The following is a 22,753-nucleotide window of genomic DNA, read 5'->3' as shown; positions in this document are numbered from 1 at the left end:
ATAACCTTTTGGGAGACTCTCAAGAACATCTAAAGATAGATATGCCATCTCCAAGGGACTGCTGGTGCTCAAACTGAACTCTCATCCCAAGCTAAGTTCTTGTGGCAGCGAGGTAGCTTTCATTCGTTCATTCATACAGTCACAATTCACTTGCTACCAAACAATATACATAATATTAAATACAGTTATCATTTTACAGATATCATTCCCTTAGTTATCCATTCAGCTTCAATGAGAACTGTGTAAATGGTTTTCACTTGCCTAACTTTCAAACAGAACCCTCTGTCGTTGGTTTATCATCTCCAACTCTTTAAGTTTCAAATTTACTCAATATTTTTCTTAACCAAATCATTTATTTATTGTTTTTAGTCAATGTAAATTTGTTTTTCCCTTTAACTCATTTAGCGAGAACAAGTTCACTGTGGGTAGTGGAGGAGGGAAGAATATGGCATCTTATCTCTTTAAGCCTTGCCTTCCTCTGGCTCCTTTCTCAGAATCTTTATCCACATAAAGGCTAACTGTTCTTAGACTTGGGAAAAATAAACCTTTTAGAACTAGGCTTCTCCCATGAGTAGGTTTTTATTGGTTTGTTCCCTAATAGGTGTGGCAAAACCTCTTTCCTACCTTTCTGCACCTTTTTCACTGGAGTTGGCTGCAGCTTGGATAATACACCACTTATCTCTTGGATAAGTGATTGTCAGCAATAGCTTGAGAAACAAACTGTGTCAGAAAATGATTATTTTTCCCCAAATGGTAGGCTTAGGCTTCATCTCTCTTCCTTGTCTTTGTATACATTTGACACATAATTGGTTTTTGTTTTGTTGTTGTTGTTGTTGTTAGAAACAGGGTTTTATTTTGAAAACAGAAAAACCAAACAATATTTTTAAAATGCAATCTATTGATGTCATCATATTTGGCTTGGAATACATAAGAATGCAGTGACTGAAATGTCTGTTCTAAAAACATAAACTTTTTTTTATATCAGTAGCAACCCTCTTTAATTTAATAAATGTTTCCTGAATGAAATAGAGCTGGATAATGAAGTGACACAGTTTTTTTCTTGTGAATGGTATCTTTCATTATGACTAGTTCTAAGGTGAGGAGGTAATCTGGATTATTTTGTCAAACAACTGCCTGATAACTAAATGAAGATCTACGTGGTGTGATTTGTACAATCCTGTGAAGTCCCCATCCGACTTCCTCCTTTGAGATTGCCTACTTGCTGCTGCCTAAACTTTTGCTATTAGAAATTAACTCCTGATATGAGGTTGTATGCCTTGTGAAACACAAATATCCTGAGAGAGATAACACATGAACTTTATCAAGCATTTTGACTTTAATGGATCTGTCATATCTATTCTTGACAGAGAGCATATTTTAATAGATAGGAGGATGAAAATAAATATGAAGGCATATATTAGCTCCTTGTGGAGAAAATGTACTTGTTGGGATGTGTAGGAGTGTAGAGAAAAGAATAAGAACAGAGAAAGAGGAGGGTTTCTAAATTGTCATATTCCTTGACCCAATAATTCTATTTCTGATTGGCCAACCTAAAGAAATAGCAATAAACATGAAACAAAGATGTATGTGTAATGGTCATCATTGCAGTATTATTTACAACAAAATAAAATGAAAGCAGTCTAGATGTCCAATGATAAGGCTATGGATAAATACATATGATATGCCTTTAGGGCGCAGTGGTCCAGCCATTAAAATTATGCTTCTGAAGAATTTTTAAGAGCATCGGATAAAAGTTCAAACAATATTGTACATTTTCTGTTTGGAAACAGAAAAACCAAACAATGTTTTTAAAATGCAATCTATTGATGTCATCATATTTGGCTTGGAATACCTGAGAATGCAGTGACTGAAATGTCTGTTCTAAAAACATAAACTTTTTTTTATATCAGTACTAACCCCCTTTAATTTAATAAATTTAATATTCCAAACAATATTGTACAATAGTACATTGTATTGTTTTATATGTATCTTATGTATAGACACATATACCATATATATGTAGTATAATCTCAAATATCTAAAAGATACGCATGCATATAGCATACATATATAGTATGATCTGAAATATCTAAGAGATAGATGTATATAGAAAAGACCGACTATATATGTTTATGCGTGTGTGTTTGTATTAATAGCAGTGGGATTTAGGGTATTTATTGTCTTTGATAATTTTCTATATTTTCCAGATGAAAAATAAATGGGAATTGTTAGAGAAAACATTATTTTCAATATTTATATATTGACGTTGTCTTAAAAGGGAGATTCCTTCAGATATGATAGTTTTTTTTCTGTGGCTGCTAGGCAGGCATTGATAGTTACCATGTACTTCACAGATCTGACTGTGCCTTTTGAGAACAGCTACCATAAAAGCAATGTCTAATCCATTAGTGAAATGACTGCATAGGTTTCTGCAAAAAATGTGGGCATTGGACTAAATTTGAATCTGTGGGACAGTTTTTCAGAATTGAATTTTACCAGATGTTCCTCATGCCTCTAAGGCATGTTCTTATAATGGAGGGGTTTATGGCTATGGGGGAAGGAGACTTAAAGAACATTTAAGTTCATCAACAAAGAAGCCATTATTTTCACAGCATTTGAAAATCTGGCTTCCCAGCATTTGGCTGAGATGACTGAAGGCTGGTGACACTGTGATTTGGCATCTAGCAAGATGTAGTTACTCTCTCAGGCCATTTAGCTCCAGTAAGTTTCAATTTAAATTATGAAACAGTGAAGAAATGTGAAAGTTCCAATCAGCAGCATAATTCTCAATCACACTGGCCATAATATGCTCCTGAAAGATGTTTTCTTTGACTGAATCTTTGCCATGAGCAGCTAATTTTTGTATTTTTAGTAGAGACAGGGTTTCACCATGTTGGCCAGTCTCGTCTTGAACTCCTGACCTCAGGTAATCTGCCTACCTTGGACTCCCAAAGTGCTGGGATTACAGATGTGAGCCACCGTGCCCAGCCATAAATTCTTAATTTTCCTTAGCATAACCACAAACCTGAAAATAATTAACACTTTTCCCAGATCATTAGGATGCTGTTTTGGATTATTTCAAGCCTGCTGGGTGAAGGACAGATTTATTTTGTATTGAAGACAATATTTTTAATCAAATATAGTTCTGAGATTTCTCCAACCCTTATGGGGGATGTCTGACTCTTATTGAGGGTTAAGGTAAATGGCAAGTGATATTCTTAGATTTAGCACTCCTTGAAGACCATACATTTCCAAAGAAGAGCTAGTTGTTCTCCAAGGAAAAAATGTATCAGATTTCTGCTGTATTGACTAAATTGTAAATTGAATAAAATATTTCTTTTATTCTGATAGCATTTACTATATTTATAGAATTAATATGTATTTATTATAGATAATTTGGAAAAGACATAAGCACACAAAGGAGACAATAAAGATCACTCATAATTTAACCTTTTAGTCAAAACCACTGCTAACATTTTTTGTGTATGTTTTTGCCATGAGAGACAGAGCAATAAATCTAGAGATTGTTGACGAGCTAATGGGTGCAGCACACCAACATGGAACACGTATACATGTGTAACAAACCTGCATGTTGTGCACACGTACCCTGGAACTTAAAGTATAATAAAAAAAATTTTTTAATCTAGAGATTGTTATGGAGAGAGTGATGTAGATATACATAAAGATATTTTTCTTTTTAAAAATAAGATTATACTGAAATAATTTGGGAACAAGATTATTATTATTATTATTATTTGCCTAAATGGAGTAAGAACATTTTTCCATGTTATTAAGTATCCTTCTACCATACAGGGAAAATAAATCTTTCTCCCTTATTTTGACAGGACAGTGATATTGAAGCGTTGGCCAGGTGTTTGGAAAATGTCCTGGGTTGCACTTCTCTAGGTGAGTAAGTTCCTTTAGACTTCAAAATACATGGGCAGCTACTGATTATCTTGAAATAACTTCGAAGAAATCTTACAAGTGTTTCAGTCTGATATCCTAGTATAACAGATGAAGAAACTGAGGCCAATAGAAGTTGAATGTCTGACCCAAGGGCCAGGAAACTCAAAGAAAAATTGCTTATTATTATTGTAAGTAACTCTTAGTCTCCAAGGATGAAATAATTGAAATTCAGTCATCCCTTGTGATCAAATGGCAGCCTAGCAGTGCATAATAACAAGTTTTTGCAGTTTCTGGAAAAAGGAATCTCCCTACCTAACTTGTCCTGTAGAAGCAGAGTACATTCAGTTAAGCTGGGAGGACCATCACTCCGAAGGTCAGTCAGTTATTTGAAGAGACTTGGTCTGAAAAACAAAACTAAAACTCGTTTAGCATTGTCAGTCTCAATAAATAGGATTGCTTGTGCTTCATGGATAAAGCCCTATTTCTTAGTTTCTTCTATTTTTTTTTTTTTAATCTGAAAAGCCTAACTGCGATAACACTCTAGCACTAGATGATAAACTGTGACACAGAGTATTCTTACTAGATGAAAAGGGCTGAGATATTTTTTTCTTCTAAATTTGATTACAAGGTTTTATTTAAAATATTTAAACGGTAAACCAAAAGCAATCTATTCAAAGGGAATGGCAGGGTAAAAATAAACAGTTAAGTTTTCAGGTGGGCAAACAGTCACTATTTTATTAGGAGCTTTATGCACAATTTATAGCCTTTTTCTGGCTTATTCCACATCTCCATATGGGAAGCCTCAGTCATAACACAGGTCTTTGATTTTCTCACCTGACCATCACCCTGTGATCTGTTTAATTGTATATCAAATACACTTATCGATACATTTAACATTTAACAAATACATTTAACATTCAAGCATGACTTAAGACCAGGAAGGCTTTTTCCTCTCTGGACCTCAGATCAGATGACTAATTTTCAAGCTAGGCTCCTTGGAGACCTCCAGAATGAGGGGTTGGGGATACTAAGCAGCATGAGAACAGAAGCTGTGTCTGTACTGCTCATCTCTGTTTTTCCAGAGTCTAACACTGTGTCTGTTGCAGAAGAGGCTCTTAAAAAATATTTTAAAATATTCAGGGTTGAAGGTGGGGGCTCACACCTGTAATCCCAACGTTTTGGGAGGCTGAGATGGGAGGATCACTTGAGGCCAGGAGTTTGAGACCAGTCTGAACATAGCAAGACCCTGTCTCTAAACAAATTTTTTAAAATTCAGCCAGGCATGATAGCCTGCGCCTGGAGTCCTAACTCTGTGGGATGCTGAGACTAGGAGATTCCTTGAGCGCAAGAGATTTAGGCTGCAGTGAGTTGTTATTATACCACTGTACTTCGGCCTGAATGCCAGAGTAAGACCCTATCTCAAAAATATATATTATTGTTATAATTTCTATAAAGTAAAGGGGTACAGTGCAGTTTTCTTACATGGATATATTGCACAGTGGTAAAGTCTGGGCTTTTGGTGTAATCATTACCTGAATATGGTACATTATACCCATTAAGTAATTTTGTATCCCTCACCTCTCTCCCAACTTCCCAGTCTTCTGAGTCTCCAACGTCCATTATTCCACACTCTATATCCATATGTACACATTATTTAGCTCCTACTTATAAGTGAGAACATTGGTATTTGACTTTCTGTTTCTGAGGTGTTTCGCTTAAGATAATGGCCTCCCATTCTTTCTATGTTGATGCAGAATTCAAGATTTTATTCTTTTTTTGTGGTTGAATAGTATTCCATTGTGTGTGTGTGTCTGTGTGTGTGTGTGTGTGTGTGTACTGTTGTTATCCAATCATCCTTTAATGGACACTTAGGTTGGTTCTATATCTTTGCTGTTGTGAATAGTGCTGCAATAAACATAAAAGTGCAGGTATCTTTTTGATATAATGATCTTTTCCTTTGGGTATATACCCAGTAGTGGGATTGCTAGATTGAATGATAGTTCTTCGAGAAATCTCCATACTGTTTTTCATACAGGTTGTACAAATTTATATTCCTACAAAAATACTGTATAAACTTTCCTTTTTCTCTGTATCCTCATCAACATCTGTTATTTTTTTTCTTTTAAGTAATAGCCATTCTGACTGGTGTAAGATGCTATCTTCTTGTGGTTTTAATTTGCATTTATCTGATGATTAGTGATGCTGAACATGTTTTCATGTTTTTTGGCCATTTGTGTCTTCTTTTGAAAAATATCTGTTCATGCATATCCTTTGCCCTCTTTTTATTCAAGTTAGTTGGTTTTTTTTTTTTTTTTTGGTGATGGTTGTTCGAGTTCCTCATAAATTCTGGATATTAGTCCCTGCCAGATTCATAGTTTGCAAATATTTTCTCCTATTGTTCAGATTGCCTGTTTATGCTGTTCATTTGTTTCTTTTGCTATGCAGAAACATTTTAGTTTAAGTAAGTCCCATTTGTCTATTTTTGGTTTTGTTTCTTGTGCTCTTGTAGTCTTAGTCATGAATTCTTTGCATAGACCAATGTCCAGAAGAGTTTTCTCTAGGTTTTCTTTAAAAAAAAATTTTTTTTTATTCCAATAGGTTTTTGGGGAACAGTTGGTGTTTGGCCACATGAATAAGTTCTTTAATGGCAATTTATGAGATTTTGGTGCACCCATCACCCAAACAGTGAACACTACCCAACGTGTAGGCTTTTATCCCTCACCACTCTCACCCTTTCCCCCAAGTCCCTAAAGTCCAAATGTATCAATCTTATGCCTTTGTGTCCTCATAGGTTAGCTCCCATATGAGTGAGAACATAGGATATTTGGTTTTCCATTCCTGAACTACTTCACTTACAATAATAGTCTCCAGTTCCATCCAGGTTGCTGCAAATGCCATTATTTCATTCCTTGTTATGGCTGAATAGTACTCCATGGTGTGTGTACCACATGTGTATGTGTATCACATTTTCTTTATCCACTCATTGATTGATGGACATTTGGGCTGGTTCCATATTTTCGCAATTGCAAATTGTGCTGCTATAAACAGCGTGTGCAAGTATCTTTTTCATATAATTACTTCCTTTCCTCTAGGTAGATAACCTAGTAATGGGATTGCTGGATCAAATGGAAGATCTACTTTTAGTCCTTTAAGGAATCTTCATAGTGCTTTCCGTAGTGGTTGTACTAGTTTACATTCCCATCAACAGAGTAAAAGTGTTCTCTTTTCACTGCATCCATGCCAACATTTATTATTTTCTGATTTTTAAAAATATGGCCATTTTTTGCAGAAGTAAGGTGGTATCACATTATGGTTTTTATTTGCATTTCCCTGATACTTAGTGATGTTGAGCATTTTTTCATATGCTTGTTGGCCATTTGTATATCTTCTTTTGCGAACTGTCTACTTATGTCCTTAGCCCACTTTTTTATGGTTTTTTTTTTTTTTCTTGCTGATTTGTTTGAGTTCTTTGTAGATTCTGAATATTAGGGCTTTGTTGGATGTATAGATTATGAAGGTTTTCTTCCACTCCGTGGGTTGTCTGTAAACTCTGCTGATTATTTCTTTTGCTGTGCAGAAGCTTTTTAGCTTAATTAAGTCCCATCTATTTATCTTTGTTTTTGATGCATTTGCTTTAGGGTTCTTGGTAATGACGTCTTTGGCTAAACCAGTGTCTTACAAGGGTTTTTTTCCGATGTTATCTTCCAGAGTCTTTATGGTTTCAGGTCTTAGATTTAAGTCTTTGATCCATCTTGAGTTGATTTTTGTATAAGGTGAGAGATGAGGATCCAGTTTCATTCTTCTACATGTGACTTGCCAATTATCCCAGCACCATTTGTTGAATAGGATGTCCTTTTCCTACTTTATGTTTTTGTTTGCTTTGTTGAGTATCAGTTAGCTATAAGTAGTTGGCTTTATTTCTGGGTTCTCTATTCTGATCCATTGGTCTTTGTGTCTGTTTTTATACCAGTACCATGCTGTTTTGATGACTGTGGCCTTATAGTATAGTTTGAAGTGAGTTAATGTGATACCTCCAGATTTATTATTTTTGCTTAGTCTTGCTTTGGCTATGCAGGCTCTTTTTTCATTTCATATGAATTTTAGGATTTCTTTTTCTAGTTCTGTGAAGAATGATGGTGGTATTTGATGGGAATTGCATTGAATTTGTAGACTGCTTTTTGGCAGTATGGTCATTTTCATAATATTGATTCTACCCATCCATGAGCATGGGATGTGTCTCCATTTGTTTGTGTCATCTATGATTTCTTTCATTAGTGTTTTGTAGTTTTCCTTGTAGAAATTTTTCACTTATTTGGTTAAATGTATTCCTAGGTTTTTTTGTTTGTTTGTTTGTTTGTAGCTATTGTAAATGGAATTGCCTTCTTGACTTGGTTTTTAGTGTGATTGTTATTGGTGTACAGAAATGCGACAGATTTTGGTATGTTGATTTTGCATCCTGAAATTTTACTGAATTTGTTCGTCTGATCTACCAGTTTTTGGAGAAGTCTAGCATTTTCTAGGTATAAGATCATATGATCAGCAAACTGAAATAATTTGACTTTCTTTTTTCCAATTTGGGTGCTATTTATTTACTTTTCTCTTGCCTGGTTGCTCTAGGTAGGACTTCTAGTACCGTGTTGAATAGGAGTAATGAAAGTGGGCATTCTTAACTTGTACCAGGTTTAGGGGAATTACTTTCAACTTTTCCCCATTCAGTATGATGTTGGCTGTAGATGTGTCATACATGGCCTTTATTATTTTGAGGTAGGGTTCTTCTATGCCTCAGTTGTAGGTTTTATCATGATAGAATGCTGACTTTTTTCAAATGCTTTTTCTGCATCTATATAGATGATCATATGGTTCTTAAACATTTTATGTGGGTACATAGTAGGTGTTTGTATTTATGGAGTATATGAGATATTTTAAAATAGGCATACAATACGTAGTAATCATATCATGGAAGCTGAGGTTTGGGTCTGGAAAAATGCTTGGGGTACTTCCTGGAGCCTTTCTTTCTTACCAGCCTGCCAGCGTTTTTCCAAGTTAGCACCAGGGCTGGGGAGGGACAAGGTGCTCTTCCATGGCCTGGATTGCATGGTCCCCCAGTGGAAAGCTGGATCATAGAGGAACACTCTCTCTCTGCCTCCCATATTAGGGCTTTACTCACAGTTCTCAGTCAGTTGTTGGCATGAAGGCTGTCTATCCATCCTCTCTTCATTGAGATCTTTCCTTTTCCAGTGAATTCCTCTGTTCTTTCTTGAATAAAAGATTATAGTGTGGATCTCTGTGCACTATTTTGCTTTTTCCATGTGAAATGTTTAAAAATACTTTTAGGAGAAATTAGATGTAGACCCTGTTCTTTTCCCAGTTTCAACCAAAATTATCTTCACTCTTATCTATTTTATAAATTGAATTTCTATAAAAGATTGTGTCTTGAAAAAGATAGATTCCACTGCTAAAATTGAAATAACACTGATTGAATAGTTAATATCCAAATTCCTTTCTAAACTGGGTGGTTTTTTTTTTCCTTAAAGAAATGAGCATTAGAATCATGGAGTAAAAATACACATTTATCTCTGCCTGAAGCCCCACTAATGTGACAAAAAAGGAATAAAGCTGATATAAACCTACAGAAAAAAAGAGAATATAAGAGGAGATGGAAGCAGATGAGAGCTTTAGTGAACTTGAGAAAGATATAAAGCAGATGGATGAGTAATAACTGATTTAGAAAACAGAGAAAGCTGGCCAGGCGCGGTGGCTCACACCTGTAATCCCAGCACTTTGGGAGGCCGAGGTGGGTGGATCACGAGGTCAGGAGATCGAGACCATCCTGGCTAACACGATGAAACACTTTGGGAGGCCGAGGTGGGTGGATCACGAGGTCAGGAGATCAAGACCATTCTGGCTAACACGGTGAACCCCCGTCTCTACTACAAAATACAAAAAACTAGCCGCCAGCTACTCGGGAGGCTGAGGCAGGAGACTGGAGTGAACCCAGGAGGCAGAGCTTGCAGTGAGCTGAGATCACACCACTGCACTCCAGCCTGGGTGACAGAGCAAGACTCCAGCTCAAAAAAAAAAAAAAACACAGGGAAAGCTGAAAGCTAAGTGCCTGAGATGTATATAGGAAAGAAGGAAAAAAAAAAAGGAAAGAAGGGAGGGTAAGGTATAGGCTAGGAGAAGCAAAGCAACTGAACCTACAGAATCTCATAAATGCTCGAGATTTGGAGGCCTCAACTACCTCTGAAGGCATGTATAGGTGAAAATTAAAATGGAAAGTTTGGTTGACAGTGTGCATAAGGAGAAATAGACCCCAGGTGCCTTTCTCTCCACTGGCAAAGCCACAATATTCCTCTCCACAGTCGAGACAGAAGAAAATAGACTCGATTTGGTGGAACATTGAATCAGGAAGGTTCTGGATTTAGGGACACCAAAGGAAAGGATGATGTGATGTGATGAAAACAAAGAGCTGAATTGAAAGTCTTCATATTAAGTTATGAAATCCCCAGATACCCTTCCTACTTGGCTTTTGAAACACTGGAAGAACTGCATGGACTCTTTCAGGTTCAGAAAAACATGGACTCTTTAGAAGATATCTCTCTGAAAGCATTTACCAGCCTGAGAATCCTAAGGATGTTAACATTTCCTCAACAAAATGGTGGGAATGAGTCCTACCAGTTGACAATCCCTGAATCTACAGAAAGAGCTTAAATTGACTTTTAATGTTTCACACTTACATGTGAACATGTAACAATGCAGTAGCCAGTATCTGAGGAACTCTAACCAAAAAGAGAAATCAAGACAAAAATATACAAAGAACTCAGGAAACAGACAATATAGGCGAGAAAATAAAAATTCAAAAACTATGTGTCCACAAAAGCTTTTTAAAATAAAAAATTAAAGAAACAATATTAAAATTCTAAAAGATAGCAGAGAAGATATTATCTCTGTAAAACAAATAATACAGAGAATAAGAAAGAGCTCTTAAAGTTATAATTTTAATAGCAGAAATAAAAAATTCAGTAGAAGGTTTGGAAGATAAAAGCGAGGAAATTTACCAGAATATAATTAATAAATGATAAGAAAACAAAGTGATTCATCTAGGTGATTCAGCACCTAACAAATAGAAATTCCAGGAAAAAAGAACAGGAAGTGAAAAGAATTATCAAATAAATAAGAAAAATATCTAGAGAGAATCAAACAGACCACTTATAAAGTTTCAGAGAAAAGAGTGGTGTCTTATTTTTCAACAAATACCTAAAAGCTAGAAGACAATGAAGTTTGAACCTACAATTATTTATCTATCCAAACTATCAATCAAGTGTGAGAAAGGAAGAAAGACATTTGCAGGAATCCAGTATCAAAAACAAGGTCTGAAAAATATCTACCTCCCATGACTTTTCTTAGGAAGTTCCTAGAGGATATGCTTCATCAAACATAAGAGTCAATCAAGAAAGAGGAAGGCATGAACTTCAGGTGATAGGAAATCCAATATAGGAGAGAGGTTAAGGGGATTCCCAGAATGAGAGTAAAGAAAGGTCCCTGAACAATAGCTGGGCAACAGGTCTGGAAAACAATCCATTCAGACTAGAATGAGTCTGAGAATTCCAAGGGGTGAGTAAATATCTCCTAGAGAGGAATGGAACTAATGGATAACCCATTTGGATTTTATCATAATTAGAGGAGTTTTCAGTTCCTTTGGTGAGTTTAGGGATGAATTAGAAAGAAGATTAGAAAACTAAACAAAGTGAAAAATCCAGGGCAATTATGAACTCCTGGAAAAACAAAAAGTCATTTTTAAAAGAAAATACTAGTAATCTGCACACATTGAGTGCTTAGCTTTGTACAATATTTGCCTAGTCATAATTTAAACATTCAATTATTTTTAAAATGTGATGTAACTATATTAGAAAGATGGAGGGAAGAAAAATATTTGTAAGCATATGTGTGCATGTGTGTGTGTGTGTGTGTATGTGTATTTAACAGAGAGAGGAAAGAAAGAACAAAATTTACATTCCCCATATATAGTAGGATGTCCATAGATAGTCTAAAACAGAAAAGTTTAAAAAAATGGTTGTATAAACATGTACTATAGAGAGATAAAGGTAAATACAAAAAAAAAAAAAAAACAAAAAAACAAGTTAAAGAGTTGAATATGGTCGACTTTGGAGCCTGGAACTTGAAGGTGAGGCAGGAAGCTGCCTTGTTTTCAACATTAAAAGCTTTGACTTGAGGAAGTACTAGGTACATGAATTCTTAGATTAGAAGTCAATTTTTAAAAAGAGGTAAATGTTGGAAAGCAAAGAGCCCAATTCTGCCCTCCATTACTTTAGTGTGCCTGCTAGTAAGGCTGGATTAAGACTTTTGGGTGCTCTGATTACTGAGAAAATTATAGTAAACTAAATTTGTAAATTAAACAGAAGCTAGATTATAAAATAAAAAATACATATACCCTGAAGTTATAATAGCTTCTTTTCAGATTGTCTGATTGCAAGGTTCTGAATACGTTCATTAAATGTATTTTTCAGTTTTGCTTGTGTCCTGGCTTGCGTCCTGCTTGGCGTCCTGGATCTGCTTGTGTCCTGGCATCTGCTGGGATGATCTATAGGACATTTCAGTGCTCATTCCATGTAACTGCTAAAGTGCTTGCTGCCCAAAACTGTGCAACACAGGAAGCCCCTTAATCCTTCTACCGCTTCTTATGACTATGATGACCCCTTATTGTGACCTCTTATGTTACCAGAACAATAGAATGTAATTAATGCTGCTGCTGAAATGGAAGGAGTTCTTTGATTATGGCTACAGACATTAAGGTGATGGGAGCATATGCTTTTGAAATACCTGTCTGGTGTGGAAACTCACAGCAGGACCCTCATTACACATGAGAACTTTATTGCTTTCAGGACTGCAAGAACTTCCTGTCATTATATAGAAATCATGAAGACAATCCCATCACATTGTCTTATAAGGGTCTAACACTGCCCAGGTAGCTGGTGTCTGTTTTGTTCCTATTACATTTTTGGGAGGCCCACTAACTATAATAACAGTTAACGCTTATTAATCATTGTGGTTGTTAATATACGTCAGAATGTTAACAGGATCCAGGGCCAATTTAAGCTTAAATATGTCAGAGTATAAGCTTTGTCACTTCAAAATGAAACCTCTGTGAATTGAACTAGGCTTTACTCATGCTCAGTATCTGCCTAGGCACTTTGGTAATGCCCAGGTGCCTGCAGAACATGTCAAGATAGGCTTGTATCTTCTACAAACATCTTCAAGAGCTTCTTCTGTCTCTTAACCAGAGAAGAAAGAAAAACAGACATACACTTGTCCTTTCCGGTAATTTCAACCAAGAAATTTTTAACTTTGAAACCCTGAAAATGCTGTGTGTAGTGGTTCGACCCCATTCATGACCCCAATTTAGTCTGAATTCTGCTTGGAACAGGGACAGTGATATTTTTCCTTCTTACATCACAGATGAGTGGACAGAATGAATGAGTCAGCATTTGTGTGGCTTCAGTAGATCCTGAAGATGATCTTTTACATTTCAAGTTCAGTGTATCAGTCTCCTTTATAGCATCAAGATTAGATTAAAGCCTTGAGATCAGTGATTTTCACCTTGAGCATGCATCCTAATTACTTAGAGGGCTTAAAATACAGGTTTGGTATGTGTCTAAGAATTTATATTTCTGACAACTTCCTACATGATGCTGATGCTCTGGGTCCAGACTGTACTTTAAGAACTATGACTTTATAGTCCTTAAGCCCTGAAAGGATTATTGGACACACTCACTCCAATTTATAATTCAAACAGAACAATACTAAAGTGTAAAATAAAAGTTTTATTTCCAAAAATTATAGAGAACTTAAAAGCTATAAGCTAAAATGACATGTTTTCTTCCTAGATTTTTTTTTCCTCTTTTTGTGATCCTGTCCCGTGTGGTGGGCTATCTGGCACTGTGTATAAGAGTTACTGAGCTTCCTTAGAAGCTCAGTATCCACATCAGGCATTTAGAGAGGTCTGGAAGGTTAAAAGCATTGTATTAAGAGTTGGATATTGAGACTCATTTGGAATATGGTCCTTGTCATGAGGTGGGCTCCTGGACAGACCAGTGCATAGTTTTGTGAAAGTACCAGGGAATACCTTCTAGGTGCTTTTTTCATACATGGAAAACAAATTGTTGTGCATGAAGGCCCCTCATTTACAAAACTCTAAATTCCCATCAAAATTTCCCATGGGATACAAGAAGCAAGACCAGACATGAACAGGATATTAAGTGATTCTAGGCAGAATTAGGAGAAAGAAAGAGGGAAGAAATGAAAAGGGAACAGAAAAAAAGGCCAGAATGAGGGCATGGGGAATAGCCAATAATATAGCCAATAGCTATTTTACTGAGGGCAGATACTTTGAAACATAATATTTCAATAGTTGAAATTTGTATCCTCAATTTCTTTTCCACTTCCTCCTTCCCTACAAATGTTTGTAAAGTTTGTATTATAAGCCAGATGTCGCAGAGTGACGAAGAAAACAAGTTCCTGTCTTAATGATTTCCCAGTCTAGTCAGGGAGACAGATAATTGCAGAACACTGTGATGAGTACACCACACACTGTGAACAAGGCAAATATGTGTTGGGTATGTACTGGGGTACAACCCCAGTGCAATGTACAGTATCCCTGCTACAAAGTATATTAACTTCAATGAAACCATAATACATGCGTATTAAATGAATTAATGATTGGTGAGTTTCTCTTTTAGCTATGTAGACTTGATTACTGGAACTTCTTTCTAGTTAACACCAAAATACATAATGTCCTTTGCTATTAGTATGCTAATAAGAGTAATTAATAATATTGTTGTAGGGATCTATTTATATTACAAACTCTTCTCCTTGCCACCTCTCCTTGCTACACATGGATCAAATAGAGCTATCTGACAAGGTAGCAGACACGTAGCAGGTTCTCCGCAAGTTGTCACTAATCCTGAATCTGTTGCATTCTTTGGAGTTTTAAAGAAGTTGTAAAAAATTAAAGTTTTCACAAGATGTAAATCTCTATAAAACATAAACAGAAGGGATAATGGAAAACAGATATTGTGCATCCACATCAAAACGATCCAACTGGCTTATGATCCAAAATATCCCTTCTCTCTTCCAGTGAAAGTGGTCGCAATCTGTCAGTAACCAAAGATAAAACAGTATGTTGAAATATCTGTGAGACTAGCATGAAAAATTTTTTTCTGTCAAGGTGAAAAACACAATAGTGCAAGATTAACTGACTGTAAGTCATCACCACACTTAATGACTTAAGAGTTTGAAGAGCTTAAGCAAGGGAAGTTTGTAAGGGATTCAGAAGCCCTGTTGCTTTCTCTGGTCTATATCAGTGTTACTGTTTAGCAGAGATTAAGGAATTATTACCAAAGTTCTGTGGAAGAATTGAGGGGTAACAATTTTCAAAAAGCGGAACTGATCAGACATATTAACACACTAAAGGAATCTTAATGGGAAGCGAGGTTTTGGAGCATCTGTGAAATTCTAATTACTTCTGTAACAACATCCAGTTTGGATGTACAAAGCCTTTTTATAAATATAGTTTACCAAGGACATGTATAAATCTGCTGATAACTTTTCTCAGCTAGAAGTACAGCTAATTTGGCTAGGCACGGTGGCTCACATCTGTAATCCCAGCACTTTGGGAGGCCAAGGTGGGTGGATCACATGATGTCAGGAGTTCAAGACCAGCCTGGCCAACATGGTGAAACCCTCTGTCTACTAAAAATACAAAAATTAGCCAGGCATCGTGGTGGGTGCCTGTAATCCCAGCTACTCAGGGGACTGAGGCAGGAGAATCACTTGAACCCAAGAGGTGGAGGTTGCAGCAAGCCGAGATCACACCACTGCACTCGAGACTGGGTGACAAGAGTAAGACTCCATCGCAAAATAAATAAATAAATAAAATAAAAGAAATAAAGCAGTACAGCTAATTTCCCAAACATTTAAGAATGTTAAAGTTTGTAGATTACCTTGGCTCATAATGTAGTTACTAAGATATGGCGACAGAATTTTCATTTCTAAGAAGTTCAAAGAAAATGAAGTCAGAGGTCATCTTCTGTCTTTCTCACTGAGCAGTGATGATCCTCAGTTACTATAGTAACATGTGATCTGTTATCTGAGCAGTAATAACATATACCGAGTTCTACATTTCAAGTCACTGCTTTCAAAGCACTATCCTTGTTTGTTAAAGGTGATCTTTTCAAATCGTGCTCTAAAAAAATATAACAGTAGTATCCTAACCTACAGGATAAGATTCAAACTCCTAACCTGACACACAAGACTTTTTTTCTGGCCTTGGTGCTATACATCTAGGTCCATCAATCCCTTCCTCACACCTTACATTCCAGTACCACCAGACTTCTTGATATTTCCGTGAATATACTCAGTTGTTTCACACCTCTGAGCTTTCACACTACTTGATCCTTTGTAGAAAACGCTTCCCCTCCCAACTGCTTGGCAGCTCTACTTCTGTCTTTCTATTCATTCATTAAGTGATGGTTTAAAAAAAAAATTGTATGCCACACTATGCGTTGGCCTCTGAGAACGTTATAGTGAACGCAACCTTGCCCTGCCCTGATAAATACCAGAATTATAAACCTTCTACTTCTCTGTGAAGCTTTCCTTGGGTTGCCAACTGATTAGACCATGTCCAAATAAGGCAAATGCCCAGTTGTAACCAATGAAGCTGGTTCTGTGCCTCACTTCCATTTTCTGTCAATAACTGCTGCTTGCCCACAGTGCAGAATAGAGTTCTCCAAACCTCTCGTGGTTCTGAGGGCTGTGCGATTCATAAATCATTCTTTGCTTAAATAAACAGTTAAATTTGTCTCCAGAGGCTGGGGAGGAGCGAGGAGAGGAAGATAGGAAGAGATTGGTCAATGAGTATAAAGTTAAAATCAGATAGGAAGAATAAATTTTGGTATTCTATTGCACAGTTGGGTGACTGTGGTTAGCAATATCATATTTTACATTTCAAAATAGCTAGAAGAGAAGATTTTGAATCTTCTTACCATGAAGAAATGATGAATGTATGAGGTGATGGATATGCTAAATACACTGATTTGATTTTTATACAATGTACATTTATCTAAACACCACATTGTACCCCATAATTACATACAATAATTATGTGTCAATGAAAACAAAATTAAAAACATTTTTAAGATATTTAAGAAATTAGTTTTTCTTTTTTTTTTTTTTTTTTTTTTTGAGATGGAGTCTCGCTCTGTCACCCAGGCTGGAGTGCAGCCACGCGATCTCGGCCTACTACAAGCTCTGCCTCCCGGGTTTACGCCATTCTCCTGCCTCAGCCTCCCAAAATTAAGTTCTTCAAAGTTATTCTTTTAACCCTATGTTCTAAAAACTTACTGTAACTTAGGTCTTCTACAAAGACTATGCACCAATATAGTGATTTCAAAACTGGTTTTAAGGTAAATGCAGAAATATTTTTTATGTATTTGTTTCTTATCTTGACCTACCATAAAAGCTCAATTCCTATATTGGTCATCTATGGATGCATAACAAATTACTCAAAAACATATGGGCTGAAAACAATGATAATAATTTAATATCTCTCATGGTTGCTGTAGGTCATGAATTCAGGAGGGTATAACTGGCTGGTTGTGTCTCAGGGTCTCTCATGAGTTTGCAGTTAGCTATCACCCAGGGCCACAGTCTTCTGAAGGCTTGACTGGGGCTGGAGGTTGCATTTCCCAGGTGACTCACACAGCTGGCCTCAGATCCCCTCCAAATTGGCCTTCCCACAGGGAATCTTGAGTGTCCTCAAGGCTAATAATATGAGATACTGGGCACAGCTTTTAGACTGGCCAACATTGCTGCCTTGGGAACCTGGTTGTGGCTGATGTTTCTACCCCAAACCTGCCTGGATGTACTTCATGTGGCCTCTGCTTCTTCTCATTACCTTTTTTTTTTTTTTTTTTTTTTAAGACAGGGTCTCACTCTATTGCCTGGGCTTGAGTACAGTGACACAATCATGGATCACTGCAGCCTTGACCTCCTGGGCTCAGGGTAATCCTCCTGCCTCAGCCTCCCATGCAGCAGGGACTACAGGCACGTGCCACGATGCCTGGCTAATTGTTTTTTGTATTTTTTGTAGAGATGGGGTTTTGCCATGTTTCTCAGGCTGGTCTTGAACCCCTGGGCTCAAGTGGTCCACCTGACTCAGCCTCCCAAAATGCTGGAATTACAGATGTGAACTACCATGTCCAGTCAAATTCATCTTACTGGCAGAGGCTGGTCATATTTCTACACCCTAATGACATGGGAGACTGGTAAGTTAGTCTCTGGCATTCATGGCTTTAATGGGAGCTGGGCTCCGTCTCACAAAGTATAAGATTCCCCTTACAAGGGAAATGAGAATGTAAGGCCAAAAATAACAAATATTTGCTCTACTAATGAGCTCCACTGTTGTAAGGATAGAATTTTAGGAATAACCTAGAGGTGTGGAAGGAGAGATGGCTCTTGCGTGTCTTGTGGAAACATCTCCTCTTTTGGCTTTCATAGAAGCTAAGGAGTAGGTGATGCCAGGTAATCATTTTTCAATTTATCTTCTGTTCTGCTAACTATAGAGAGAGCTACATGCTTCACATGGCAATTGTTAGGATTCGCATTCTAATGAAAAGTAAGAACCCATCCTGGTGGTTATGTAAACTAGTACAATCACTGTGGAAAACAGTATGGAGATTCCTTAAAGAACTAAAAGTAGAACTACTATTCAATCCAGGAATCTCACTGCTGGGTATCTACTCAAAGGAAAAGAAGTCATTATATGAAAAAAGACACTTGCACATGCATGTTTATAGCAACACAATTCATAATTGCAAAAATGTGGAACCAGCATAAATGTTCATCAACCAATGAGTAAAGAAAGTGTGCTATATAAACACCATGGAACACTCTTCAGCCATAGAAAAGAACAAAATAATGGCATGCACAGCAACCTGGATAGAGTTAGAAGCCATTATTGTAAGTGAAGTAACTCAGGAATGGAAAACCAAACATCATATGTTCTCACTTATAAGTGGGAGCTAAGCTGGGGGGACATGAAGGCAGAAGAACAATATAATGGACTTTGGGGACTCAGCGGGAAGGGTGGGAGGGGATGAGGAATAAAAGACTACACACTGGGTACAATGCACACTGCTGTAGTGATGAGTGCACCAAAATCTCAGAAATCATCACTAAAGAACTTATCCATATAGCCAAAAACCACCTGTTCCCCAGAAACTCTTGAAATAAAATAAAATACAATTTTTTAAAGAAAACTTAAGAGAAGGAAGTACTGCTGATACACTTTCTTTAAGTATTTGAATCAGTCTTGAAACCAGATCAACCTCCTATTACAGAAAAGCAGGTTTTGTTTTTAAAGCTAAGTTTCTTCATGTTGGCAGATAAGAATAATTAAACTCCCCAAACATTGGCTACTGTCTCCACAGGGAAAGCACAAATGAAAAAGTTAGGGTCTAGCTTCCACAAATCTCATCTTAGCCTGTATCCACATTTAATTACTGAATGTCAATCCAAAACACAGACACTTCCTCTCTTCCTTTTACTGGTAGGTACTGTTCTTAGAGGTTTCTCCTGTTGTATTCAAAATGAAACAAGAATTTCCAAACTCCTTAACTCTTGTTGTTTTTAATCATCTATAAAATTCAGGTGAATATTTGCAGTGTGAAATAACCATAGTAAAAATATTTTATTTTCTATCTTCTGGTATTTTTTATATTTCCTATAAGTAGCAAGTTTGTTTTTCCTAAGTTGATCCACTTTTTCCCAACTATTTAATTTTGGTGTAGGCAGTAGGGTCCTATTGATATACTGAGAAGCTGCTTCACGCAAAGCACTGTGGTGGACATCATGGGGAGGCAGTGTAAATTTCCCTTGGGTCTTTTGTAGCAATAATGCACATTTATGTATAAGTTTAATACACATTTAAGCTTTACTAGAGTTGTAGAAGATAGGGTTTTGTTTTGTTTTTTTTTTTGTATCAATGAGGCAACCGAGTCACAGATTTTTACCTTTCCAAACATCACAGAATCAGGATTCAAACCCAAGTCCTCTAAGCCAGCTCACATACTTGTCCTAATATGCCCCAGCTCCCTTCCTACTGGAAAGCATTTGAGGCCATTCTCTCCGAGACCACCTTCTTCCTTTTCCTCCCGTGCTTTTCTACTCCAGCCTCCTAATGTGGTTTGGCATTGACACTGCTGATGCTACAGGGTTGACAACAACTTCCTTGGCGGTGGCTTCTGTCCTGTACCAATAACATCAATTCTCTGAAAGAGCTGGGGATGGACAAGAAGTGGGAGGAATGGTCATGTCATTATTTCTAATACTGCTCTTATCAAATACCCACCTTGTTAAAGGAACCAAGACAATCATCTCCATGCCCTCAACCTTATCCACTTCAACCTTTAGGCTGGGTTTTCTAGGAAGCAGTCTCTGACAGAGTTGAGTAGGCAGGACTTTTATGCAGGAGTGCCCTTGGGATTGACCCTGTGGACGTAAGGAGAAGGATGCAGGATGAGGCAGAGGGAGAAGTTGAGCAGTCATGCAGGCCTGACAAGCCTTAGCCAAACCCACAGGGAGCTCCAGTCCCATCAGGGTTGCCAGCAAAGGCCATAATGGTTCGGTTCTCTACCTTTACCATGATCAGTCATTAAAGGTTGCTACTTGGAAGGTCATGATTTGGGGCAAGGCAGCTTTCTGCGGCTGAAGAAGTTCCTGAAGGGGCCACAGCTGGAGGCTGTCTGTCTACTCCCAGCAGTTGGGGTAGCAAGTTCTTCCTTCAAGGAGGATCTGCGTAGTGCGTCTCCATTTCTGGGGTGTTGAGGTGAGGCAGTGCAGAGACTACCCTGCTTTGCAGATTCTTTGACAGTTTTATTGCCATTCTGCTGTCCACTGTTGTCACGGGAGAAGCTTAAGGAAAAATCTTCACCAAGTTTGGGTCAGCTAAGCCTCTCAGCAGAGTAGAGCAGCTTTCACATTGCCCGGCTGATTCACAGCCCCTCATAATAAGTCACGGGGCTGTCACCTGGAGAGGTGGAGAAATGAGATGGAAGACATAATGATCACCCCAAATTTCAACCTTTTAGAGGGGAGTTTTGTCTGATGATCTTATTTTTTTAAAATTATCAAATGAAACTTGTTATTTGGGTGTGGCACCTCTATGGGATGTTAGAAAGAGCACTCATTTGGGAGTCAGGAAACACAGTTCTAGTCTGGGCTCTGCCCCTTTCCATTATAGCTCTATGACCATGTGCAAGTCATACAGCCTCTCTTGGCCTTAGCCTCCACACCTGTAAGATGAAAAAATTTGGCTTGAAGCGTTCTAGGGTCACATCCAGCTCAGAATCATGATGAATCTCTATCGTTTAGGCCAGCGGTTAGCAAACTATGGCCTGTATTCCAAACCTGTCTCACTGCCTGTTTTTGTAAATAAAACGTTACTGGAACACAGCCATGCTCATTCATTTAGCTATTGCCTATAGCTGTTCTCATGCTCCTGCAGCAGACTTGAGTAGTTGCAACAGAAATTCTATAGTCTATAAAGTCTAGAATATTTACTACCCATCCCTTTACAGAAAAAGTTTTGCTGACCTTAATCTAGGCAAATCTTCCATCATGTCCCATGCCAAGGAGTAGGAGGAGAAATATGAGGAGAACCATGAGGATACGCCTTTGCAATAATTTGGCCAAGAGTGGTATCAGTCAAGTAACTGCTATTTCCTAAGTATTCCTTAGGAAATTAAGAGCAAGAGGAGGGTTAAAGATTAGGTAAGAAGCATTGTAAATGTACAGTGCACCAAGGGCAGTGTCTGTGAGGATTCCTGAGTAAGCAATGTCTCAGGTGCTTAAGCGAGATCTTGTTTGCCAAAATATCCACCTCTGCGGTCCCTGCATCAGCTCTTTATTACCCACATGGCAGGATGTTTAGCAGGGAGGGTAAACACAGGATTTTCTTTTGTGATCAAGGTCATTTGTCCAGCAACTGAAATGGGTAAAGGGAAATTTTAGAAGAAAATTTTTGAAGAAATGAGAGGAGAAACTCTCTGTTGGTGAAATGTCAGAATTATCAAGCTGTCACTCCTTCAGGGAAAATGCCTTTGCTGGTGAGAGACCATAGAAGTAGGAGGAATCCTAACAATATTATTATTATGAGCTGTGCTTTGCACTCAGGAAACACAGTATCCAATTGTTTAATGTGTCTTCATGTCATTTTGTTTTCATCTCATTGTCAAAACATCCCCATGGGATATTGTCAAGTGTCATAATCCTCATCATTCTATATTTCGCAGATGAGAAAAGAGATTTCAGGATGATCTTGCCTGACATAATGCTCATAACATTTACTGTTGGTCCCAGCCACTTGCTTCATAGCATTTGTTTCGTTTGATTGTTCTTTGTCTTTGTTAGCATAGGCATTGTCTTCCCAAGTAAATGCTATACCTCTGACCTATGTCTTATATCAGATCACAGAATGTCAGAATTGAGGGAAGGCCTTCAGTCTAATGAAACTACTGAAATATAAAATGAGGGAAATGAGACCCAGGGAGGTGGCCTGAGCTGGTGAGAGAACTAAAAGAATAACTGGAATAACTGTGGTCCCCTAACTTGAAGGCTATTGCTTTTTCCACGGACCTCATTATACCTCTTTGCATGCCCCATACGTAGTATAGTGTCTTATGTATATGTACTCCATAGTACTGCTAGGGATCATCTGTATAGATAGCCCATCTTCTTTTTTTTTTATTTTTATTTTTGTTTTTTATTTTTT

At 37.4% G+C, this 22,753-nt stretch overlaps 1 protein-coding gene across 2 annotated transcripts in view; it reads left to right on the top strand.

Annotated features, from left to right (window-relative positions):
• The window catches only part of NEK11 (NIMA-related kinase 11), a 339,525-nt gene that overhangs the window by 221,080 nt on the left and 95,692 nt on the right, over positions 1–22,753 (top strand). For both annotated transcript variants that reach the window (XM_011933680.1, XM_011933679.1), the window contains exon 15: positions 3,846–3,906. In XM_011933680.1, coding sequence (XP_011789070.1) covers positions 3,846–3,906 — 61 coding nt within the window. The remainder of the gene's footprint in view (positions 1–3,845; positions 3,907–22,753) is intronic.

Source organism: Colobus angolensis, unplaced genomic scaffold (assembly GCF_000951035.1).
Source record: "Colobus angolensis palliatus isolate OR3802 unplaced genomic scaffold, Cang.pa_1.0 Scaffold129, whole genome shotgun sequence".
Taxonomy (NCBI): Eukaryota; Metazoa; Chordata; class Mammalia; order Primates; family Cercopithecidae; genus Colobus; species Colobus angolensis.
Note: the sequence above shows the minus strand (reverse complement) of the source record. Positions and strands in the feature narration are given on the sequence as shown.